A 26,648-nucleotide genomic window follows, 5' to 3' on the forward strand; every position below is an offset into this window, starting at 1 on the left:
GAAGCCACTGCTGATATGTAATTAATTTTAACATTATTTAAACACACTTTACACCCATAGTTACATTTTGTGTTGCTTTATTGGCATGGGAAAATATACGTTTACATTGCCAAAGCAAGTGTCAAAAGCATAATAAAACAATTTAAGGAAAAATTGGGAAAGTATGTATACGTTGAAGGGGGTACACAGCATCGTGTAAACAGAGCTATCTCACATTTCATTCATGGACATTCATTGCTGTTAGAAAGTTCTATATACATACAAGCTTTTTGAAACGGATAGCAGCAATATGATCATGTTAAATGATACATTACCTTCTTCTAACATTGGTGTCATTGGGTAATGTTTTACAAAATGCTTTTCTGAAATATGGTCTCATAACCTTATGCTGTTCTTCTAGTTTCAGTCTGTGCATACCTTATGGCCCCTAAATGGCTTCTACTACGCCAAGTGTGGATGTTCTTTTATTACATTATCTGTTTATTATACATCAGAATGTAAAACCCATAATGATGCCACACATGATCAATGTATAAGAACTGCTTTTATTTATTTCTATTTTTTTTGGCTTTTATGCCTTTATTGATAGGATAGTAGTCTGACAGGAAATGGGGAGTGACATGCAGCAAAGACCGTCGGGATCGGGACTCGAAACCGAGACATGCTGTCAGGTTACTTTCGAGCCTAGGTGCCTGGACCGCTATGCCAGCGGTCCAGGCCTATAAGAACTACTTTTATTCACAATTCACGCTTAGCATTACTGTGTATGTATGTGTACTGTGTAATGTTTGCACAGTCCACAAAACATCCAATTAGCTGTTGTTGAATAGTCGCTGAATAGTTTCCTAATCACATGTACTATTTCTATTTTTGAATTTCCATAGCAGCTAACACTTGTGCAACACAATGACTATAATTTGTAAAGCAGATGTTTCTTAGTCAGTTTCCATCCATAAAACCCCAGCATACAGTGTGCCAGAGTTCTACTCAATGTGGACTGTGCCCAACAGAAAAAAGGCTTACAGACAAAGTCCTTCTTTGTCAAGTCTGGATGCGAGGTGTTTGAGTCCGTTGTTAGAGCTCAAACTGGAATATAAGTTTCTAGCGTCGTTCTCTCACTTCTTCCGCATATCTTTATCTCTGTCTGTGTCTTCCTTAAAGGTTTACGAGACACCGTTTTTTGTGGCAGTTGACCATGGCAAAAAGAAGGTCGTTCTCAGTATCAGAGGAACCCTGTCACCTAAGGTGAGATGCAGCTGTCCGTGTTCTTCTCATAGTAAGATTCACCAAACAGCTGTTTGATATTAGCTTTGCTCATTCTAGTGCCTTTGTAAGAGCAATCAAAGGCCTCGCGGTTTGACACGGAATTCGATCCATAAACTCCCACATGCTCATCACATGTTTCAGAAAAAGGTTGATCTTTTCTGTTTGTGTTTTCATTTGTGTTCTTTTCTACCTGCCCATGTATTGACCAATATCACACAGTGGCCATTTTGCTCTTACGTCAGATGTATGACATAACAGAATAGCACGTCTAACCTGTCTTCTATGTGTCAGGATGCCCTGACTGATCTGACAGGGGACTCTGAGCGTCTGCCAGTGGAGGAGCAACATGGGAACTGGTTGGGCCACAAGGTTAGCATTCAGTCTGCCACCACTCTGCTTTACTAAACAGTACACTTTCTTGAGGTTCTTGACCTTGGTTCTGTCTGCTCTCTGGACTCCCTTCATAATAACTTATATCATCCAAGGGTCTGAGGGGTCTTAAAAGTACAATAATTAATGAGCTTATTGAAAGTCTGCATGAAATGGCATTATGGGCAATTTTGTCTTCCTTGTGGTTGGCCGTATTTTCCACACGAGACAGAATGTGGAGTTGAACATGGACGCAGAGATGGACTTGATTTGATTGATATGCAGTACTTATAACAGACTTATGACATAGCACAGCCATCTAATAAAACAAACATTTCAATCAACTTTCTTATCCTTGGAAAGGAATGTGATTATACAGAATGGTATTCTCTGTCAAGGAGACAAAAGACATATCCCATTACATTTATCAATCGACAGAAACAATGAGTTATTTTGCAAAGTCTGGAGTTGGCACATCCTCTTCAGAATATGTCAATTCCAGAGACCTGGACCTTAACCAAGTCATTTTTGGAAAAGGAAATAAGGTTTCTGGGGACTGCCAACCCAATTTGCTACAACTATAAAATTGTGCAGGTGTTATGGGAGGCAGTAGGCGCCACGGAATTACTGTAAAATGTAATAAATGATGTTTCATTGCAGTCTAGAATTGTATTGGTACTCTTCTGATGGCAGGCTGAGTTCCTGCACGTCTGTTCTGTTTTCTAGGAAAACTGTAAAATGATTAAGAATATTCTCAAAATAATTTCTTTTTCATTTTTTGACAGGTAGAATAGGGATGCACTGATTTATCGGCCGTACATCGGTATCAGCCAATACTCGCCAATACGTTCACCGATGCCAGTGGCTTGTATTTGAAGATAATGAAGATTTATTTGTTTCCTTGGCGGAAAAGGGGATTGAATTAATAACAACAACAAAAAATGTTTATCGGCTATTGACCAAAATTATTTTAAAGGGGCTTAAGTCACATTTTTTTTTTGGGGGGGGGGGGGGGGGGGTTGTGGAAAAAAGTTAAAGCTCTAAATTCTGATAGTAATGTCTTTTTTTTTAATCAACAATTTCCCAGTTGGTGCATCCCTAGTAACTGGCCTATAAGTGCCCATTAACCCCATGACACATACACTAAAAGCTCAGAAACATCTGCAGTATTTTGACTTCATGGGGACTTAAAATAAGAGATTAATTTGACTGTCTTCCTGTCCCATTCTATCTCCCTCTCTTCCTCCCCACTACCCTTTTCCACTTTCAGGGGATGGTTAAATCAGCAGAATACATTAAGAAGAGACTGGAACAGGAAATGATATTGTCACAAGCCTTTGGAAGAGATTTGGTACATCAATTCACTGATCTGAATAATGGACAATGTCTGGTATTGGATGTATTGGTAGCTATGGCTCTAATGTGTCCTGATATATGGTATATTTGTAACCAGCCATTATCAGGCTAGGAACCTAGCCTGGTAACTTTATAATTATAATAATTAGTGTTAGTTAGGGTTTAGTAGAATTGTGCATGGATTTAATCTCTGTCTGTCTGTTTGTGTATGTCTCTCTCTCTCACTCAGGGTAAGGGCACCATGCACTATGGGCTGGTGATAGTAGGGCATTCCCTTGGTGCAGGCACTGCTGCTATCCTCTCCTTTCTGCTGAGACCTCAGTACCCAACACTTCATTGCTACTCCTACTCCCCACCCGGTGGCCTGCTCAGGTCAGTGCATACTGTGTGTGTGTGTGTGTGTGTGTGTGTGTGTGTGTGTGTGTGTGTGTGTGTGTGTGTGTGTGTGTGTGTGTGTGTGTGTGTGTGTGTGTGTGTGTGTGTGTGTGTGTGTGTGTGTGTGTGTGTGTGTGTTATATGCAATGGAAAAAGGAATATCATTGCATTGGGAAATTGTCACATAGGCCTGCACAGAGTGACCTCTGGCATAAATGTTCAATATCTTGTCTATATTATTAATTCCTAAAGATGTAACTAAGTGCTCAATTAAGTGCCTTGAGATTAACACGTTTCTCCAGAACTGTTGAATGGATATTGTATGATAATTCCCAAACGGATCACCTGATTTGTAGTGGTATAACTATGGCAATTTTAAATTAATAAAGGATAACACCAGATAATGAGTTAAGACGATCAATAATATAATCAATAATTTCCTCAATGAAATGGCTTTAATACCAGCATGTCCTTTGGCAGAATTTGTTTAATCTGTGATTATACAATGCACTTCATTAGCACTGTGTGACTCAAAACTGCAGAGTGAAGGAAACTGACCTTTTAATTAAACAACAAGGGATCTCACCAAAGTCCTTGATGTGCGAAGCCAACAATTACAAAAAAATAATTGAATCAATCCGCTATCTCTCTCGGGGTAAAGTACCATCCTCTATAGCATTTCAACAGGTGCTTTTGTTGACTTTATGTCTTACATATTTGGGAACATTTGTTAGCAAAATATTTCCTTTTTGCTTTCCTTAACACATTGAGTGCCAAAAGCGGTCCGGACCGTTTTTGAGAAGCTATGCGTTATGTGCCATAAACGGTCTGGACCGTTTTTGGCCCATTCTTTTAAAAATATATTTTTCCCACGTGGGGCGCTCTAACGAAACTTTGGGATCATCCAAGGAGTCTCTAAGAAGGAGAGGCCGGATGTGGATCCATGTCAAAAATGCTTCCGGTCGGCCGCTCCAATGTTAACTCCTTGATTAAAGCTTAATATCTCCATTTCTTTTTAACGTGGTGGAAATGAGCCGTTTTCGATCGGCGATCACTCTGCAATGGAGGATCACGTTAGAAATATTATTGTTCCAGGCGTTAGTCGGGACCCTCCGCCGTCTCGCACGCACGCTTTGTTTACATGCACTTCCTCGTCGGGGCTTCTACAGCACGAAACATATCAGCGTAAGTGGATGGAAGATATGCTGGCACTAGATGTACCCTATTTTACTAAACCTCTGGCACACAATGTGTTAATCATTGATAATTCTTCAATAATCCAGAATTGCCCTTTTAGTAGAATCTTTAATATTTCTTGCATTTCTCGGACATATTCATGCAGCAAAATGTGCCATATTTTGTTTTGTCATTAAAAGTGTTTTCATAGCTGAGTTACATAATTCCTTTATTAATTACCGGTAGTTGAAATAGAGGGAAATTATCAGTAAACAATAAAGTCCAGACAGTTGATTAAGATGTGAAAGTTTTTAGCTGATGTAGATCTGATATGAATCAAGGGATACATGTAGGTTGAATAAAGTTCCGAATTCTAACCCGTGAAAACTTGTTTTTCAGTTCTACAGTAGTTCCCTCTCACACCGCAGATGCAGAGATTCTCTGTGGTACTTAATACATCTCCTGTACAGACACGATGTCACACCCCTACCAACTGATAAATATTATTATTCAACACAAAACAAGGAAGCAACCAGGCTATGGAAGCAATGCTATGCCAGACCCCAGTTCAGTTCATACAATAATAATGTTTCACAGCCCCATAAGAGAGTGACAAATAATATGATCATAATAAACCGAAAGAGCAAGCACTGTGCCTCAACTAGCAAGGTCTCAGTGCTGCACCAGGGTATCTGAGAGTCCTCAGAGAGTCAGATCCCGGGTGTATGGGTGGTGCAGGGATAAAGTACCTGCCCACCACCGTGGAGACTGGGATTCAATTCCAGTCAGTCAAACAAACATACTGTAATTGACAGTGGCGTGCACAGACATTTTGAGGGGCAGGTGCTCAAGTAAATTATACTTTTTTTTGTTTACTTGGTCTGCTCTTTTTTCCCTCTACACCTATACCTCTTTGCCAAAAATAGCCGATCTACAAGACCATTTTGGCTAAAGTTCTCCTCAGAAAAGGGATGCTAGGTTTCGAGTGGTTATGGTAAAAAGAAAAATCATATCACATAAAGATTTGGCGGACCCCCTGTAGTAGCTCTGAGGACCCCCTAGGGGTCCCGGACCCCCTGTTGAAGACCCCTGCTGTGCTCTTTTTTCAAAAGGGCACTTCTGGTCAAGAGGGCAAAGGACAGGTGCTCTAGCACCACCTAGAGTCTATCTGTGCACGTCCCTGGTAATTGACTGGTTGGGACGCCATCAGAGAGAATCTCTCTCCATCACTGCACTGGTCGGGGCACCTGTTCTGTAGGGAATGGAACTGGGAGGGATAGTGTGTTCCTCCACACAAGTTATGTCCTCCCGGTGAAACGCCTAGTCTCAGGTGAAAAGAAGCAGCTGGTGACTCCATGTGTATCGGAGGTGACATGCGGTTGACTACACCTTCCCCAAGACCAACAGTAGATGTTGGCAGTGATGAGGATTATCTACCTGGGGGGAATTGGCATAACTCAATTGGGGATAAAAATTAAAGAAGAAAAGTCAGATCCATCCACACATCATAGTGCTTTGTTGCGCATCAGTATTTCCCAGGGACTTTTTGCAATCTATATTAATTTTGTTTTACATTGAAGAAATGTAGCTTTCAAGATTTCATATGGAATTACATACCATTTCAGTAAGGAGTTTATTCATTGTTTTTCCCACTATTTACCATCACCTCCCCACCCTCTGCCTCAAAATAACATCACTTTTCCCCATCCTTTTCACCAGTGAGGATGCTATGGAGTATTCCAAAGAGTTTGTCAGCTCTGTGGTGTTGGGGAAAGACCTGGTCCCACGGTACAGTTCAGTTTTGTCTTCTCAACCTCTCTATGTTTCATTGTTGTCGATAAACTAACAGGGCACCCATTTCTACCCCTGATCTCTCATAGGATTGGCCTCTCACAGCTGGAGGGTTTTCGACGCCACCTGCTGGAAGTCCTGCAGAAGAGTAACAAGCCAAAGGTGACTTTGCTTTAAAGTGCAGCCAGTAACAAGTTGCCATATAGGCCAGGTACTTGTGCCACCTTGCAATCAAATGTATAAAACACCTAAGACATACCTTCCTCTGTAACAGTGGAGGATCATTGCTGGGGGCACCAAGTGCATTCCAAAGTCAGAGCTTCCTGTCGAGGATGATCCCCAGGCCCAGGCCCAACCGACGGCACCCCCCAGCACCCGACTGTGGCTCCACCCCAGTGACCTCAGCATTGCCCTGTCAGCTTCAACCCCTCTCTACCCCCCTGGCAGGATCATTCATGTGGTGCACAACCACCCCCTAGAAACATGGTGAGAGGACAAGTATGAAAGTTGGAGGGTGAATTACATTAATGAAACTGTACATAGGAGGGCAGTCGTCCAGGGGTTTATACTTGGTCCCTTCCTTCTTTCCTTCTATACCAAATCTCGTTGCGATGCGTTGTGAGCTTGTAGATGTGCTATTTTTGCCAAATGTTCGCTTATTATGATATGCCCAGAATAGGGATGCTAGGGTTCATGTGGTTAACTGTGATCCTGTATAAGTGTATATGATGGTGAGCTATCATTTCACTGGCCTGTCACAAACAAGACTATCATTATAAAAGCTGTCATTATGAGGTGTGTGTACAAGGATATGTCATGGAAGTTATGTTCAGGTGACATGAATGTAATTGAGAAAATTATATTGGATATAGATCATGTAAGACATCAACGTCAACCTAAACATCTTGTAATGGCCCTGTCCACAGACACTGTAGTGAACCCACTCAGGCATTCTGGCCTCTCTCCAGCTACGTGAGGTTGATGCCATGTCATTAGTTGTTGGGTAGTAAACCCATGCTTATCTAATAATCACTGAAAAGAGCCAAGCTGGCTTGTAATTTATAAACCCACGCTGCTATCTGGTGGCCGAAGACTGTATTTTGGAAGTGGCTTGGCTTTCTTAACGCTACAGCGATGATGTCAGGCCCATGGGGGTTCAGAATATGTGAAAGGGGCAGAAAAAGGGACACATTACAAACATACCATTTTTTTTCTCTAGCTGTGGCCAGGAGGAGCCCAACTACTCCGCTCTATGGGGGGACAATAAGGCCTTTGACGAGGTCATCATATCACCTGCCATGCTTAATGAACATATGCCTCACATGGTGATGGAGGGTCTTAACAAGGTATGTGGATATATCTTTATGCATGAGCAAAGACATGGGTGTTTCTACTATTAAAAAAAGGAGATTAAGACACTGAAGAAATGGGTGAAATAAATTCTGTGCCTTGTTGAATTTTAAGAATGCCTAAATGTTTGGACTTATACGTTCAGGTTGGTGGGTCTAAACTACTGTATATTTGTACTGATCTAATTGTCAGTAATAAATTGGTCTCCGACACTAATATTTCTTATGCCTTTATTAACTTGTTCTTAAAGGAAAATACCACAATTTAAGAATTCACAACTCTTATTCCTTTGATCCTGTTACATTTTACCTTTTTCTTTTTTAAAGAAATATTGCTCTCTGCTGAAGGTACAGTAGAAGCCAGCAATTAAGTTTCATTGGGTACCTCAAATGCACCAAGAGAGATTTTCACTCCATGCTGTGGTTCATTCGATATTTGGTTCTGAGTATATTTTATGCATAGTCAAGACATTGTTCTGTAGTTTGCAACAGTGCCCAGCAGTGTCCATCAGAACAGTTTTAGGCCATTGTATTATTATTTTCTTTATGTCCGTCTTTTCACAAAGCCTTATTTAACACTACATAGAATTAAAGTCCAGCTGATGGCATTGGTGTGAGGAAAATTGCCCCAGAGATGCTAATTTAACTTTATTTAGTACATAGGAAACCTATTTGAATTCTAAAATTCTGTGGTATGCCCCCTCAAAATGGTTTCTTTCCTGCAAGCTGACATTCATTAATCTACACTTGTAAATGGGGATGTTGATGTTGTGTACATGCATGTGGCCCAGTCATTGGAGCCTATCTTCCAACTAACCACTCGTGTTTCTCTTCATGTTGGTCCAGTGGCTAAGCATGGGGGCTGTTCACTCCTGGTGGGAGTCATGGGATTTTCTCATCTACGTATCTCATCTATGTATGAGTTATGGCCACGTCTACATAAACACATACTGTACACCATGAACAATACCAGGCAGTATAGATGTTTGTGCATGCATTTGATGCTCTGTCCAGGTTGCACCAAGGTTTCTCTATCGATGTGCCAAGGTTTCTGTGTATGTTCTGTGTGTCACTACAAGCCAGGGTCTTGCACCAAGGTTTGTGTACAGAAGGATTACTGTGTGTGTGTGTGTGTGTGTGTGTGTGTGTGTGTGTGTGTGTGTGTGTGTGTGTGTGTGTGTGTGTGTGTGTGTGTGTGTGTGTGTGTGTGTGTGTGTGTGTGTGTGTGTGTGTGTGTGTGTGTGTGTGTGTGTGTGAGAGACCCAGAATGATTACAGTAATACACAGTAAAATCCCCTCTGCGTTACAAATCATAGATAAATGCATTTAAAAAAACATTTATCCATTTGAATAAATTAGGATTTTAGTCTCTGGGCCCTATCTTGCGCACGGCCTAACCCCTTCTGCCTAAACCTTTTAGACATTTTTTACTATTTTGAAAAACATAAAATAATTCAAATAGCCGATCAAGCTCAATGTGTCGATGTAGATCGGCTATTTTGACTATTTTAAAATGTTTTTCAAAATAGTAAAAAATTGCAAAAAGGTTCAGGTATATGGGATAAGGTGCCGTGCAAGATGTGTGTGTGTGTGTGTGTGTGTGCGCGCGTGCGTGTGTGTGTGTGTGTGTGTGTGGTGCTCTGGCTGTCGTGTGACAACTCTGGTGTCTCTACAGGTGCTGGAACCATTTTGCCCCTTGTCTGAGCAAGCAGACTCGGTGGAGACGGTGGACGTGGAGGTCGAGCAGCCAACCCGCACCGCCACCGTGCTCCTAACCCCAGATTTACCCTCTAGCACTCTCCTCTCTGTCCCACACAAAGACGCGTCCTCCTCCACACCTCCATCATCTCTTTCAGAGACCTCCGCTGTCCCTTTAACTGTCGCCGCTTGCTCTCCTCTTCCTGCAGGTGTTGGGTCTGTTCCTCCTCCTCTGTCAGGGGACACCTCTGTCTCTGAGCACGGCTTGGGGTCTGCCGCGTCTCTTTCTAACATTCCGTCTAATCCCTCAGGAGCAGTCCCAGTTGAGCCTGATTCAGATAGTCCACTCCATGTCCTGACAGACAACCCCAGCTCTCCTCCTTGTTTAGAGGTGATGGCTGGCCCTTCTCGGTCTGACAGCATATCTAAGGAGTTTACCTCTCTGTGAAGCACCTCTCCTCCTCTCCAGAGAGAGCTGCTCTGCCAAGTATTCCCGTCTGTGGCACAGTACCTCATGGCGGTTTAGCCTAGTTTATGCTTAGTTGCTCGACAGTGTCGCGCGCTGGAAATAGCAGACCTAGAAGCTGCGTTGTGAGCTTGTAGACTGGTTATTTTTGACCTGCGACACTGTCGTGCGACAAAGTTTGAATTGGGTTTTAGACGTTACCTCCTGTTCTCAGGCTGCCCGTTGCCCCTCGTGATGCTACACAGCCAAGTCCTCAGTGTTACTTGATCCATTTGTACAAGTGGACCCTTACAGGTCCATTGTTCACTCTCAGAGTTAAATTAACACTGAGGATTTTACTGTTTACCCTTTCATTTAGCACTTCCCCATGTTTGATAGACAAGTAAGTCCAGTGGTGTGTTCTAGGTTTTTTCGGAGGGTATACCATACCTGTTATTCCCTCCCACATGCACAACATGCACGTGTATGTACGCTCGCGCATGGTCACCGAATGAAATGGTTTGTAGAGTGTATACGATAAAAAAAAAAAAAATCTTGGACGGTATACTAAATTATATATATAGTGTAACACGGTAGAACACACCACTGAGTAACTCCACAGAGTAGAGAGAAAACACATTTTTGTGACACGTTACCCAGCCTCAACCGTTGAATGTGGTTGATGATCATACTGTCAAAAAACAGGCAATGAATTTCACTCCTAGAAAGGTTTCAAGTTTTTATGGCACTGATTACACACCTCTTTCCTACTCTGAGATAGATAACCCACTAGTCCCACACTATCAGTCCAAACTCACCTGGACCCTTCCTTGTCTATGAAGAGATGAATTGTTTACGACAGTGTTTAGGGTTGTGCCACGCCCTCTTCCTGTGAATAATATAATATAGATATATTCAGGGTTATACCACCCCCTCTTCCTGTGAATAATATAATACAGATATATTCCATGTCTTATCCTTTGAACGCAAGGTGTACTCAACTCACTAATACATCTTAGTCTTAGTCTTTTTTTGTATATGGCTGCTTTTGTAGCCATCACACGTAACAAGGAACCTTCAATAGATTTAACACAGCAGGTCCTGATTATAGTCTACATGTTGTTTCTTTTCAGTGTTCAAAAAAACAATCTTTTGATTAACCAGTCTTTCAAGCCCTGGCTTCCGTCTGTTTCCCTCCTAATGCAGATTAAGGTCAAGCACTCCAGCATGCACTCGCTACACGTGTTTCTGGAACTAACGCTATCTTCTTTTCTATATTTATGAGGTTTCCATGACAACTGCATTACTTCCACACTAACTCTTCCCTCTTCATTCTTGGCTGGGTTCTCTCTGGGTTCCTATAGACCACAGCTCCAAAACTCTCTTTGTGCTACTCCTCAAAATTCTCTGCTCTTTCGCTCCACTTCTTATCAGCATGAATTCATTATTTTTCTCCCTTAAAAAAGCCACAAAAGTGCTATTTATTCCTAACTTAGTAGCAGCAGATAGAGGCACAGTAATGCTTAATTTATGCTCCAGTGAGCAACACATGTGTTACTACAATACTTGTGTTACACTGTCTTTTAGGGATCTTCAAATATACTGTTTATCATATGTTTTTTTTGTCAGTATTGTCTGTCATATCTTCATTATGTGCACAATTTATCAAATGATAGACAGAGCCTAGTCAATTTTTTAAAGAAAATAGCGAAACTAGTAGATCAGCTAGATCGTCTATTTTTGCTTTTCTGTCAGTATTGTCTTGTCTTTGCCGATTAGCCAGTCTGTCATATCCTCATTGTGTATACAATTTATCAAATGATAGACAGAGCCTAGGCAATTCTTTTAAAAAAAATAGCTAAACGAATAGTTCAACTAGATTGGCTATATTTTTGCTTTTCATCATACAACATACAGTAGGTATACAGTATACAGGCCTTCAGTAAGGGAGGTGATAAGGAGTTGACATGGCAATGTGGGTGCTGAGAACAACAATGGTATATCAGCTGTAGACAAATAATAGACGTAAACTTTATTTTCTCTTTTACAGCAGTATTTTCTGGGTGGGATGTGGGGTCACAGTATGTGGTCTCATTTTCCCCCTTTTAATTACATGGTTGTTATTGACCCCTCAGCTTGTTAGAATGTGGTTTGATATTGTTGGTACAACCGACCAGGCCTTCTCTACCGTTTCATCCGAGTCTGCATGTTGTGGTTTGATCACCTCCATGTTTTCTTTCTCATCCTTTTCAGTCTTTTCCATGTCAAACACATAACACTGTTAATGTTCCCATGTGATCCTTTTAAACAACATAGCTTTTTTTATTACCATACTAGGCTATGCCATTTTGCAGTTATTTCTGTTCCATTGTAATAACAATGTTGTTGTTTTTTTGCATTTCTATTTATAATCATTGTATTTCCAGCCTGTATTAACTCATTAAAGATGAGCAAATGTATGTAACTGTGTGTGGATGTGATTTGCTATCTGTGTTTGCAGTCTTCAATTTATTTAACATAATAGACAGAGTTCATATTTTTCTTGGGTTAGGATTTTAGTGATCGTTTTGAAGTTACGTAACATGTTTTCACTCACCGTTCTTCATCAAAGGTCTTGCATGAATCCCACTGGAACATCTATGACTCCATTGTGGGTGTTGAATGTCAGAATAGGTCCAAGTTATTTTAACTTGAATTTACTTTCATGTACAGTATTCAAGCTACATCTTGGTCTATTACTCACAGTAGTGCAGTAAAATATAATGATCAAATATGATCATTTCTGGATTTAGGTTTCAATGTAGTATGTCCTGGCAAGTTCTACTAACATGCAGTATAACCAGCCCTTGGTGGATTTTGTCCATCTGTCTGTCTTGCATTTATTGTTATTTAACCCATAAATGACACAAGTGAAGTTTGGGTGAAATCATCACTGTGTTTTGATGTTCAAGAATTCTCAAACTAATATTGGGAGGGTTATACTTTTTTTCTCTCCCTAGTCGGTGCCAATTCCTATGTGTACTCCAGTCCCTGTGTTTTTCAGCCCACTGTTAGCCTGGGGAGGGTGTCATCAACCACATGCCTGCTCCTTCCTTTCACCTTATAGTGAGCACAGGGAGAGTACAGTATACTGTATTGTTACCCTGGCCATACAGTAGGTTGTGCAGCAACAAGGACACAATCCCCTGCCGGCTTCCAACCCGTGAACACATACACACAAAAAAGAGATTACATCTATTTCAGATATGCTCATGTGCACATTGCTGATTGAGCCTCCCTCCTTCCATAACCAATAAGATGTATTTGAAATTGGCATAAATGATTTATGTTTGCTTAATATTTTAATAAGGCTTATTGATTATGGGTGATGATTTTATTTATTTTGTGCGAACATATTTAATCATTTTCTTAATACCTTTGTTGCCATATGATGATGATGATATGTAGTGGCCTCATTTTATTGTGCCTCGTTTACCCTGATGGATGAGGAGATGGGTTGTACAATTTTCTGGTTATATTAACATTGTGTAACAGTGAGAAGATGATGGCAAGGTGAAACGGCTGACCAAATAAGGTGTTTGAATTAATTGCTGATTTTCACAATTACATCCATATTAAATCACCATTTTTGATTGCTTGCGATTAATTGTCCAGCCCTGGTTATAATGATACTGCACACAAAAACAGAATTCTAATCTTCAAAAATTGGGTGAGCGCTGTGATTTTTCTTTCAGAATGTGCCTTCTACTCCTAATAATACCAGTCTCCAAATAAAAAATGTCTTCAATATTCTCACTATCTCCCAATATTCACTTTTCTCTCCTATTAACTATAGCATTTTTTTCTTCACTCCTTTTTGAAAGCAATCGGTTCACCAGGCAAGCATGTATGATGCTACTGACAGTATTATTTTCCACTTTGTGTCTCTGTGTGCGTTTGAATGTGATAGGTGCTAGAGAACTTCAACAAAGGGAAAACGGCTTTGCTTTCGGCAGCCAAGATCATGGTGAGCCCCACTGAGGTGGACTTGAATCCAGAGACCATCTTCATTGGTGCAACAACAAACTCTCAGCAGCCCACGCCTACCACCCACCATCGCAGGAACAGCAGCGTTCGGTTAGTACACAAAACAACACGTGAGTGGTTGCAGAACCCTGCAGGCAGCTGGAAGTCAAACAGATAAAATCAGAATACACACACACACCATATATATTATTTATGTACCTCTCCGCATTGTTTGATCAGGAGACGAGACAAAAATCTTCCCTTAGTTATTGAGTAAGTAAGTAAAAACAAAAAATGTCTTACAACATGTCAGGAACAATATATTGTAGCATTTTTAAAGCCGTATTTCTCATATAATTCATATTCTTTATCTGTTGTCCTTTGAAAACAAAAACATAAAAGCCTGACAGCATCACGGTAAGCATAGCATGAGATCATTAACACTTTATCTCTGTCCCTCTCTCATGCACGCACACATGCACGTCTGGCTACAGAGCAGTTTCATCGTATGGTAGTATACAGTACCCTCATCGTCCTCTCTGGTCCAACACCAGTGTAGCCTTCAGCAAGTATAAGCTCTAGTATATATGATCCTAGCCCTTCCTCTCCTATCTCTTTCCTTCCTTCTACCTAATATTACACTTCCCCATGGTTCCAATATTCAACGCTCCATACCCTGTGAACGTGCTCCTTGATCAACCATATTTTAACCACATGAACCCTAGTGTCCCTAATCTGGGGCAAACGTTTGGTGAAAATAACAGATCTACAAGCTCTCAACGCTTCGAGCTTGTAGATTAGCTATTTTACTCTCAACCACACCTTCCTATCTCCTCTACCCCTCTCCCATTTGTGTTATTTCCTCCTCTCTCCACTAGTTCTACACATTCAGAGTTATCTCTAGAAGGTTTCCTTGAGTGCCCTCCTCCCCCAGTGCCCGTGGTGCTGCGGGGGGCGCGGGAGCGCCTGGCCGTGGAGCTGAGGGACCGCAAAGCTCCATTAGCCGTCATGGAGAATCTCTCCGATGCTGAATCCCTCTACAGTCTGGAGTCTCGACGCTCCTCCGCCGCACTAAAGGGTTCACCCATGCTGGGTTGCCTTCCCTTCTCTTTGGACGCGCCCATTCCCGAGGAGAACCCATCTCTCAGCTCTCGCACTGAACTGCTGGCTGCTGACTGCCTGGGTCAGGCCACTCCGGAGCACCTGAGAGAACCCGGGGCCTACTTCTCACCGCTGGAACCCGGATCCCCTGATTACCCCATGCGTCTGTCTCCCACCCCGCCTCGCTACAGCGGAACTCATTCTCCAACTCCGTTGAGTCAGAGCGACTTGACTCAGCCTCACGCTAATCTGAAAATGCTTCCCGATGATGAGCTTCAGCAGATGCCTGCTGTCTACAGCCCAGGGACCACCCCTAACGCCAGCCCACAAACTGGTGCTAGGCTGGCGAAGGGAACAGAGGAGGAGTGGAGAGCAGCGACAGAGACAGCAGGGAAGCGGTCAAGGGTGGAAACAGAGTCGGCAGCCTCCTCGCCTCCGCCCCAGCTGTCCAACGGTAACCCCAGCCAGGCGGTACTGGAGTTTGCCCAGTACCTGGACTCTCTATTTAGGCTGGACGGCAGCAGCTCGCCACCGCTGGAGCTGTCCGACGGGGAGTCCGAGTCAGGGCGAGGGTCCTTCGGTCAGGGTGAGGGTTTAGGGGAGGTACAGCGGATGGATGACAAACAGCTTCTGGCCAGAGCAACACTGGAGCCTAACCTGGTCCCTAAGCCCCCACGTACTTTTGCTGGATCCGCGGACCCCTCCTCCGGCATCTCCTTGTCACCCTCCTACCCTCTGTCATCCTCTGGGGAGATCAACGACCTGTCCCCTGCCGACGGTGGTCCTCCGGCCGCACACCCGCTACGAACATGTAGCCCCTGTCACTGTCCTGAAGAAAACACACTATCATCTATGGTGTAATAACACTAGAGCCCGACCCATGTATCGGTCTGGCCCATATATCGGCTATTATTTCATTTTTTAACGACATCTGTATCAGTAATTATGCAGCCGATGTGTCCCAATCATTATAGGTTTTCAAAAATAGCAGATCTGCAATGTCACAATGCGGAGCTTGTAGATCTGCTATTTTTGAAACTTCTGAATACGACTTAAGTGGTTATTTGTTTTATTTATTTGTTTGCTTATTAGGTTAATTCTTGTCAAATAGAAACTTGAATCAAACCGAAGTTTTTTCAAATTGATGGACCCAAAGATGTGGCATGGGTCGGGCTCTAAATAACACCCACCCAGCTCTCCAAGGACCTCTCCTCTGCCATTACACCCCATATGCATCCATCCAATACTCTAAAACATATCACAGAACATGCATGCGATGGAATGCAGTCTGCCATGCAGTAACACTCATCAGAGACAGCAGTGACATGAACGTGTGACCGAGATTGGGAAACTTTCTTTCCATCTCTCGGTCGTCCCAATTCAATGCTGTGAATAGCAATTTCACACACTATTGTAATGACTGTAAAAGATACCTCTGTCTGCATGCCAGGGGGCTGTGCTGCTTTTGGGGTAAATTATAACTTACTGTAGCTTCATGGTGTCATTCCAGAACAAACGCTATATCACTCATAAGAGTGACACATCAGCATTACACGCCTTCACTGACATAACCTAATTAAAAACGGGGAATAGATTAACCGAGCAGGGATTAGAAAACAAACTACTGTAGAAGAGGTTAGCATAGGCACATCATCTTAGTATATGTACTGTACACTTTTCTTTGCACCCTCAGCAGCTTCAAATTTATGTCCAGCTTTTATATCAGGAATGTGAAGACGGACAATGAAGTGTCGGTCAGTTAGAGGAGGGAGAAGACGTTATGAAATGTTCCTCAGGTCTATCAGGAATTGACTGTGTGGAAAGAGAGGTACACAGTGAAAGATCCCTCAGTGTTAATTTAACCTAGAGAGCGTACAAAAATGTTACTCCATCGTTTTGCTGCTAGTCACCTAAGGCCATCCTGTAAATCATACAGTTAAGACAGTTAGTCACTGGTTAGGTTCTGACCGGACACCCACTGCGGCGAGTCCTGATCCTAGCCAAACAATTTGCTTTCCCAGTAATATTTTACATGGACCATTTGGTTACATTGTGTACACTCTATGGGTTAAATTAACATAAAGGTATTTACTGTGTAGTATTTATCGGTGAGAATTCATGTGTCTTAAAATAGTGATTGTGACAAAGTTATTATTGATGCCTCTGGAGGTTTTTCAGTCTTTTGGCTACCATTTTTAGTGCATGAACAAGGTTTTATTTTTATTCTATTTTAAATAGGAACTATCACTACACCACCTGCATTTACATTTGGATAATCTCGCACATATCCAAATGCTCAATTCGCCCCCTTTTGCCAAAAAAAGAAAAGAAAATCCTTTAATGTATTGCCAAATGTATTTATGAGATGTAATATTGTGTATGTATGTGAATATTGCTAAATTTAGACACAAATACCAAGCTAAGCTCACAGAGGGGGAGAGTTCCCTCAGCCGTGCTAGACTGATTCCAGTGCAAGACTGCGTTCTGCAGCATCACCACAAGAGAACGCCATATCCTGACCTTCCAACACTGCCATGGCTCTCATCTCCAACACAGACTTCTCTCAAAGGGTTTGCACCTATCCTATGCTTGAGACTGAATCCACATACAGTAATATCCTCAGTGTTAACATTGGAAGTGTATAAATGAACCCCTAAGTGTCCCATTTATACACTTTAAGAGTTAAATTAAACCACTTAAACCCTATACTTAATCGTACAATTAAGTATATATTTTTTGAAAATGTTGACATTTTCAGAACATTAATGAACTTTTTTTGAAAATGTCTGAAATTATTTTACAAATTTCTCCTATAATTACATGCCTAATATAGGAATACCAAGGTGAAAGTGGTTAACACTGGAGATCTTGCTGTGCAGTAACTAAATTGCTAACAGCTGTCCTGCTCTATTAACTACTGTATCTCTTAGCAATGTGCCCAGGCTGTTGCAGGTCAAGGCCTGCTTGTATTATGCATCTATGAGTAGGGCAGCTGAACTAGAATCAAATCATTTATTTTCCATCAGGTCATATCAGGTTATGAATAAGCTGTAAAGAAGACCTGCTAAATAATCCTTTGAGAACCTTGATAGATACAACACAGGCCCGAGACACTGGGCTGGACCAAACCCAATGTAATAAAGGCATCCTTGGAGATGCACTGTAGGAGATTGTTTCTGTTGTTGTCAAGGTGCTCTCACTCTCTCTCTCGCTCTCTTTCAAATGTCATTTTGGACATCCAAGTCCTTGCTTCCCTTTAATCTCAATCACACTTGGGGTTGGACTGAATTAATACTGAATTAATGGGATTGCATACTAAGTGTACCCATTTAAGTACTGCAAGTGGCATACAGTTTTCTGCATCTGTTGGGGTTTAATAGTTGGCTCCAAATTTGAATTATTTATTACCATTAATGTTGTTATCACAATTATTGCTATATTTGATGGTGTCCTTATTACTCTTGCAAAAGATTGGTTTGATCTTAATGGGTTTTTTTCTGTTGGGAGATTTCTTTTCTTTTTTTAGAATTTAATATCTATGTGGAATTTTTTCTATCCCAGTGAAGAAATACTGGAACGTGTGTCATTGCATGGCTACAAAATGCTCTGTTCTCAAAAAATGCCATTGTGGTGAGACATGCTCTCTAAAAAGGATAGTCATTGACCAGTGGCACAATACAGCCATTTAGAATGGGGTGACAGTAGAGATATGTGGTAGTTGTTCAGTTGTTAAGTCTTTTTTTAAACTTTGTTGTACGACGGTATCGCGTGTCAAAAATAACAGATCTACAAGCTCCCAACATGTTGCAAGATGTGATGTGGATTGTCAGCTATCTTCAGCACGCGACACCTTCATATGACATCGTATAGCTCGAGCGTAACGGCCATTAGGAGTCAAATAATGCTGGCACTTCCAGCTGTCTCTAAAGCAGCGGTTCCCAAACCTTTCAGCTCAAGGACCCAAAAGACCCAAAAGATACATTTTGTGTCTCCCCAGGACCCACACATACAAGAAATGAATTAACCAGTAAGTCAGAGAGGCTTATTTTGGTATCAGACTTGAGTGTGGGAATCTATCCCACTTTCACAATGTGCTAGACCCCTGGGAGATGGATTGCTGAGGTGGAGCACAACATCAGCTCCCAGTACTTTACCACACGACTTGCCACATCCAAGCCGTGCTACTCATACGCTGAGTTGGCAGTGCCCGGGATCCGACCCATGGCCCTGTTTAATTGAAATGAAAATAGCCGAAGCTCACAACGGGTTGCGATGCGAGCTTGCAGATCTGCTATTTTCTCTATTTCTTAAAAGTTATTTTTTGATTTATGAAATTGTTTGGATTTCTTTTTGAACATTTCTTAAATTCTTTTGAAAATTTAGATTTTTATATTTTTGAAAAGTTCAGAAAAGATTCTGAAATATGTATATATATATTTGTAAAATATAGGAAACGTAAAAAAAAATATATTTACTTGTGACCCATAAAAATGGTTTTGTGACCCAAAAATGGGTCCCGACCCATAGTTTGGGAAACACTGCTCTAAAGACAGCGCTGAGTTAAGGTCACCAGCTTTGCTAAATAGCTTTACTGATGGTGTGTCCAAAACGAAGCACTGTCGAAGGAAGGCACTACAGCACGTTTTCACCACGATGTGTACAGCACCATCTTCTATGTGTAATTATTTATGCAGATGTCTAAAGAAAAAGTAAAATACAATTCCAATAGAATAATGTAGAAAACAGATGTATCACAATAATGAGATAATGAATATATTATAATCTATATAAATATCGACATGTAGAACAATGAATGAAAAAAAGAAGCAAATCTATTTCTTATGAAAGCGCTATATGACAGATTTTAAACCATTGTCAGAATTTGGTTTAACAGATTTAGAAATTGGTCTACTCTGTATTGAAAGAGGAATAATTCAACTATGTCTTGTCCATGTTTACCTGGTTTGCAATCCTTCCTTTCCTGCCCCAGAATGAGAATGTATTTAACCCCTTACCCCTCACTGCCCTGCCTGTTATGGAATAAAGCAAAACCAACTACCGACAACTGTTTTGTATCTTCAGTCATAGTACTTTCATAACCCTGATGTTGACTTGCAAATGCGACACGTGAGCTTGTAGGGTACTGGCCGAGAATGAATGTCCCTCACTCACTCACTCACTCATTGAATAATGTTATTAGTTAATAGGACCCCAGGGTTCCCGGGAGCCTGGTGATTCCTGGGGTCCTTAATGTTAACAACTAATTATGTGTTCAGCAAACACTGGATAAGTCAAGAACACACATCTGTTGTGTGTGTACACACATCTCATTGTGATCTTGGTGTAAATAATTGGAATTTTCCCTTTTTTCAAAGCCTGGTCTATACGGAAACATATTTACCTAATTGAAGTTGTCCAAATCAACAATGTGATTTCATGTAACTGTTTTGTTGCAGGCAACACACATTATCATGATGATGAAACTGTGAAATTATATCCTATGATAGTATTGAACACAGCTTCATCATGATACGTATGAGCTGCAGGAAGGATCGTAGCCTGTAGAGCAGTGTTTCTCAAATGGGGGTACATGTACCTCTAGGGGTACTCGGAGGTACTACTACCCTGTGATAGGCCTGACATCACTGTAATAGGGTTGGTAACATGTTACCATGGTAACACGACAGACATAACGTGACAGCCTTGTCACTCAGCTGTGAGAGAGGCCTGATGTGACCTGGCCTGACATCCATCTACAATTCTACTTATAATCGTAACTGCTTTTTCTCTCCCTGGAAATGACTATTAAATGTTGACAGGGTGGTTTATTGATATTTCTTTTAAGCAATATTGAATCAAAGACATTTTAGACACAGTCCTCAAAAGGAATAAAGTATGTATGTAACTTGCATGTTTATTTTCAAATTGTATCCCTTTTAAATTGAACTAAACCATATGGACACAAGAATAGCACAACCGTTACTGAATAGAAAGAAATACTCATTTGCCGGTATGCTGTTTTATTTAGAACACATTGATATCAAACTGGACTTTTGATGTCAATATTCTCTATGTAAAATATTGTAGTCGGGTGAAAGGGGTACTTGGATTCTGAAACCATGGAAAGGCACAGAAGTAAAGAGAGAACCACTGCTGTAGAGCATGTGGGTGAGCCTCTAATACAGCTTATTACGGGGCCAGGCTTCCAGCATGGACCCGTTTTGTTATTGGCATTATTCCGTTTCTTCTTCTGACACTTTTCGCAGTTCTGGCTGAACCGCGCATACGCTTTTTACGGAACTCGGCCATATGATAGATGGTCATGAAAAACTATCAAGAAATAAATCTCACAATCTTTCGTCAAAAGGTGGCGCTATAGCACTCAGTTGAAAATGTCAACTTTGAACAGGTACAACTCATGCCCTGTTTGACCTACAGCCATAAAACTTCAATACACACATGCGTCTCCTCATGATGAACAACCTTCACACTCTGACTTTTGACCTCTGACCTTTAGATCTCCCACCATTTTGAATTACATGAAAAGCTGTTAAATTCTATCTCCTCCTGGGATTTTTGAGCAATCTGCACAAAACTTTTTACACATGAACTTTGGACCAATGCCGACAAAACAGTGCAAGCGGATTTTTTCTAAGTGAAAAAATGAAGCTTTAATGAGCTAATGAATATTGCAGTTTTACGACAATTATTCATCTGCCCCTAACACATACATGCAGACTCACATTTCTTTGAACATTTGCAGTAATGTACAGGGTCATTCCAAATATCACTGAAACCAATCTTACTCCAATTGGTCAAAGGGGGGCGCTATAGCAATTTTTGGAAAATGCAAACTTTAAACAGGCAAAAGTCATGCCTCATTTGGCCGACAGCCATTAAACCTGCTTACACATGTGCCTTGACTCATGAGGAACACATGTATCACTTTTACCAGTAAGCTCCGCCCTTAGATTGTCCGCAATTTTGAGCAGTTTGAAAAACACTTAAACCCAGGATTTTTCAGCGATTTGCTTGAAATTGTATCATCAGTCTGACCTCCGTTTTCACTAGATCAGGTTTGTTGGTCCAATGGCTTCCCGCTTAAGTGAATGTCTCACAACATCAAGGTAGCCGGTTCAAGCCTCACTTGGTGCAGACTTAATTTAAAGTGCATTGCAAACAACAAGACTGTATCAATGAACACATGTGCAAATTATAAAGATAACATGAAATGCTTATTTAAGAGGCTATGTTTTTGCAATGTATGACATACTTCATTCTGAAAATAGCCGATCTACAATCTCAAAACTTTTCAGATAGCAACGTGTTTCTGAGCTTGTAGATCGGCTGCTTTCACTGGTTCACTTTTATCTTCAACAGACAACCTCAGCCTGGACAAAGCTATAGCACTATAGGTAGTGTTGCAGCCTGTCAATCCGAAGGTTGAGGGTTCGATTCCTGATAATAGCAATAGGTTGAGATGTCCAATCAATCCAATCTGCTTCCATCTCTCTTCAATCTATTCCACCTCTCTCTCTCTCTCTCTCTCTCTCTCTCTCTCTCTCGGTGAGAGGTGGCATTGCAAAAAACATGAGCTTAAGCTCAGTCTTCTATGGCTTATTGTGCATATTACTTATAGTTTTGTCTCTCTTTTAATGTATGATATACTTCATTTTGAAAATAGCCGATCTACAACCTCACAACTTTTCAGATAGCAACGTTTTGTGAACTTGTAGATCGGCTACTTTCACTAGTTTTCGTTCTGAGGAGACACAAAAATCCCTTTATTGGTAAATGGTTTGTGAACCAGTGATCTAGAGTAGTTCGGGAAACAGAGGCCTGGTTCAAAATGAACGGAAATACTTATAAATATCAACAGACACTATCAGGGAGGCCATATATCTAGCTCAATGAGAAGAAAGGCAGTCTTGGAGTCCGTAGGTTGCTGGTTCGATCCCTGTCCACGACAATGTATTGAGGTGATCATGATTTGGCATTATTCGGATAACACATAGTGTGTCTTGAGGATAGGCTTAGGCGTTGTTTTACTGAGGTTAGGGTTAGTGAGGGTTTAAAATCCTCATGTTAATTGCATGGTCTTCTTTCTCTCAAGTTCAGTATTCTATGTTTCAATGGCTTATTGTGCATATTACTTATCATTGCTTCTTTCTTTCTTCTCTCTGCAATCCCTAGCCCTGTATTATCGCTGCTTGCAGCTATATTTTGTTATTAATATTGTGTAAACTGGCTTCTTCCTGATTGAGTCACTAAAGACTTTACAACAGCCCCCCCCCCCCAACAAAATATGTAACATGACAGTCTAAAGACAAAACCAATTCAAACATATATCCAACATGAAAATCAAGAATTTAGAAAGTACATTTATTTATTTTAGTCTCCTTGTTAAAAATAAAACAAAAAAGAGTGAGTGTATTCTATGTCATACATAATATAGTATCATAGAGAAAAAGAGTGCCAAGAAATTGCTGTTAATAACACATTATAAAAATAAATGTTTACCTAATGCTAAACCAGCCTGCTGGTATGCTAAAGTCCAGTTAAGACCAGCTAAAACCAGCAACCATCATAAGCTGGCTTTTGCTGGGGTTTTCTCAGCAGTGCAGTATCTGCAACTCTATCACCTGGTTTGAAAGATCTTTGTTATCCAGCATTTACATTAACACTTGGAATGTGAGGGAATGGGCTTGAAAGAAATGTCTCAATAAAATGATGCAAGACTCCATTGTACTGAGACTCTACTGTGTCTGAGCTTCCTGGTTCTTCCTCTCCTGCCAGGATTTCTTTCTCAAGTCTAGCTCAGTGTCAGTGACTGAGGCAGGTCCCCGGTTTGTCCCCCTCAGAGGTGCTCTGTCACCTATATAAGACCCATGGGAATGAAAGAGGGGAAGCAGAACCATTTACTGAACTTTTAAATGTGGACACATTTCATTTATGAGGACGTCAAACTCCATAAGAACATGACCAGCAAGATATTTTTATCCAAGTTTTGGCTCTGTAATCTTATGAACAGTTTTAACTACATCACCTTGTTCAGGTCCCCACATGTTCGGGGAGTGTATTAGGAAGTATCATATCATCTCTGTCGGGTGGAAACCTCATGTGTCCAAAAATGTTAAACTGATGCAAATTCAAAAATAGCAAAAGTAGCAGATCGACAAGCTCAAGACGTGTCGCTAAGCACCGCATTCCAAGCTTGCAGATCTGCTACTTTTGATGCTTTTGTGAGACACTGTAGTATGATCAAGTAGGGCGTTTATTTAGACACAAAAATTTAGAATATGGAGATAAGAGCTTTCTGCCCAACAGCGACGATATGCAAAATAGATCCAGTGTCCATATCATGTCACTGATTACCATGTAAAGGTTGTTTGTTTTAAATGGAATCAATTTAGATCAGATCAGATTATATATCACAACAGATTGCATCAGTTGATACGACAACAAATGTCTGGTGATAATTTATTTATCACATACCCATAGCACAGCAGGTGCTGCTGGTGAGCCTCACCGTTATTGGAACAGTACGCAGCTATTCTGTGAACCATTTGTAGCAGCACACTCTGAATTGTAGCACACCATCCACAGCGACTGATCTCCTTCCATGTTAAGTTCCTTCCACAAAAGAACTTCATATGAGGCCAGAGTAGAGTGTGTTTGAGTTCTTTCCACAGCCAGTCACTCACGGTGGCAGTTCAGCACACGATGGCACTTTAGCTTGCTTGATTAGCCCTAGGACTGATACGGCAGTAGAGCTGATACGGAAGTAGGACTGACACGGCAGTAGGGCTGATACAGAAGTAGGACTGACACGGCAGTAGGGCTGATACAGAAGTAGGACTGACACGGCAGTAGGGCTGATACAGAAGTAGGACTGACACGGCAGTAGGGCTGATACAGAAGTAGGACTGACACGGCAGTAGGGCTGATACAGAAGTAGGACTGACATGGCAGTAGGGCTGATACGGCAGTAGGCCTAGTAGCCCTAGTACTGATACGGCAGTAGGACTGATACGGCAGTAGGCCGCCACGGTTGCTGCGTTGATCAAATGCTATTTTCTCTTTGTCTTTGTGACAAAATGAGAGTATGTGATAAAGAAATGATCACCTGGGCATTGGCCATAGCCCTCAGTAACAAACCTGCACTTTGCTCTTTGCTTGCAGCTTATCTTGTAGTATCAGTACAATATGAGACGTAATTGCAGTTATCACTTAATAGCCATGTTTACTACAGCAACTAATTGGCATGATTGCAAAGATTTACCTTTTCAGTAAAACACACGTGCACATTTATGCACATGCACTTAACCACCCCACGTGCACGCACCCACACATGCACGCACACATAGACATGCACATGCACAAATAACCCTTTACCTGGTTGGATGAGACGCAGCAGCCCCTCATGTTTGGTCACCTTGTCTTTCCAAGTCTTAGTCTTGTTAGCTGCCAGCTCCAATTTCTTTGTCACCTCCTATATGAGAGAGAGAGATTACTTGGCGGACCAATGTTTTCATATATATAATAATAGATGGCAGCAGTGTGAAAACTGAGAAATTGTGTACTGCATGGCATGGTTTATTTATAAAAGGATAGTTTGAGATACTGGCTATGAAAATATAAAGCACTGGATTATAATATAGTATTCTGCTTGTGACCTTTTCTGTCTATTATTATGTTAATTAATGCAATTAATTAACACAGTGATCCCCTCCGTGCTTAGCAACCGTCCTGGGATTGATCATACTGGATATAAATATTCTGTGACCAGTTGAAAAGGTAAGAAAAACTAAAAACACTGGCAGTGGACAAACGCAGCCAGAAATAAGTCTGGCATGTTACTTAAAAAGATCTACAAGCTCTCAATGCGTCACGTTGTGACACGTTGAGAGCTATTTTCAGCAAAAATATTAAATGTAGAGCGAAAACAGAAAATTCACTAGTGTAAAGCCCTGAGGGACTCTGCGTAACCATAATAGGGTGTAAGTGGTTAAGTACAGTACTTGCTAAATGTACTATCGGTAAGTTATGTTTTGGAGTTATATTAACAGTGAGTGAGTAAGTGACTGTATGCATGGTGGGTCTTCCCACACCTCACACTGCTCCAGCGCTCCATGCCTCTCCCTCTCCAGTCCTTGTAGCTGCAGCATGGCCTCCTGCAGGGCTTTCTCCTTGGCAAGTCCATCAGCCTGGATCTGCTGCTTCTCAGCCTGGGTCTGAGAGATCGCCCTCTGCTGGTGAAGATGGAGCTGCTCCAGTTCAGCCCTCTTTGCTGCCTCCTCCGTCAGCAGCCTAGAACAGTGGTTCTCAAACTTTTTCATGTCAAGGACGCCCAAATGAATGTCTTTGGCCGCGTACCCCCATCTGAAAACATTCTGTGCTAGGGACCCTCATAAGAGAAGATTTGTCTGCAAAAATGTCAAAATGATAACAAATATCTCACAAAAAAAGATTTGAACATAGGATTAACATGGGAATGAGCCTAGATGCATATCAAATGTCCATTGTGTGACCTGTTGAGTGGGTGTTAAGCGATGTGCGCGTGACGTCTTTAAAATAGAGTGCAACCACTTTCAAAGTCACCAATGCAACACTGTCTGTGTGTGTAGTGGGGAGCCTGACCTGGCCTGCAGATTCCGCATGGTCTCCTCGTCCTGCTTGGCCTGTCTCTCATCCTCTAAAGCTCCCTCCAACTGGTG

At 41.4% G+C, this 26,648-nt stretch overlaps 2 protein-coding genes across 3 annotated transcripts in view; one reads left to right on the forward strand and one right to left on the reverse strand.

Moving 5' to 3' along the window:
- The window catches only part of dagla (diacylglycerol lipase, alpha), a 49,755-nt gene extending 29,778 nt beyond the window's left edge, over positions 1–19,977 (forward strand). For both annotated transcript variants that reach the window (XM_084063708.1, XM_084063709.1), the window contains 10 exons: positions 1,162–1,245; positions 1,558–1,635; positions 2,906–2,986; positions 3,221–3,363; positions 6,262–6,330; positions 6,423–6,495; positions 6,608–6,819; positions 7,553–7,679; positions 13,775–13,941; positions 14,709–19,977. In XM_084063708.1, the coding sequence (XP_083919834.1) occupies positions 1,162–1,245; positions 1,558–1,635; positions 2,906–2,986; positions 3,221–3,363; positions 6,262–6,330; positions 6,423–6,495; positions 6,608–6,819; positions 7,553–7,679; positions 13,775–13,941; positions 14,709–15,792 (2,118 nt within the window). In that variant the 3' untranslated portion in view covers positions 15,793–19,977. The remainder of the gene's footprint in view (positions 1–1,161; positions 1,246–1,557; positions 1,636–2,905; positions 2,987–3,220; positions 3,364–6,261; positions 6,331–6,422; positions 6,496–6,607; positions 6,820–7,552; positions 7,680–13,774; positions 13,942–14,708) is intronic.
- A 3,322-nt stretch (positions 19,978–23,299) lies between these two features.
- Positions 23,300–26,648, reverse strand: part of LOC311042124 (switch-associated protein 70-like) — a 20,967-nt gene continuing 17,618 nt past the window's right edge. The window contains exons 9-12 of the mRNA XM_084052680.1: positions 26,572–26,648; positions 26,043–26,241; positions 25,327–25,423; positions 23,300–23,806 (exon numbers count right to left, since the gene is read on the reverse strand). The exon at positions 26,572–26,648 is cut by the window's right edge and continues 90 nt beyond it. Of these exons, the coding sequence (XP_083908806.1) occupies positions 23,688–23,806; positions 25,327–25,423; positions 26,043–26,241; positions 26,572–26,648 (492 nt within the window). The 3' untranslated portion in view covers positions 23,300–23,687. The remainder of the gene's footprint in view (positions 23,807–25,326; positions 25,424–26,042; positions 26,242–26,571) is intronic.

The sequence above is a fragment of the Gymnoscopelus microlampas genome (assembly GCF_963454915.1).
Source record: "Gymnoscopelus microlampas genome assembly, chromosome: 1".
Taxonomy (NCBI): Eukaryota; Metazoa; Chordata; class Actinopteri; order Myctophiformes; family Myctophidae; genus Gymnoscopelus; species Gymnoscopelus microlampas.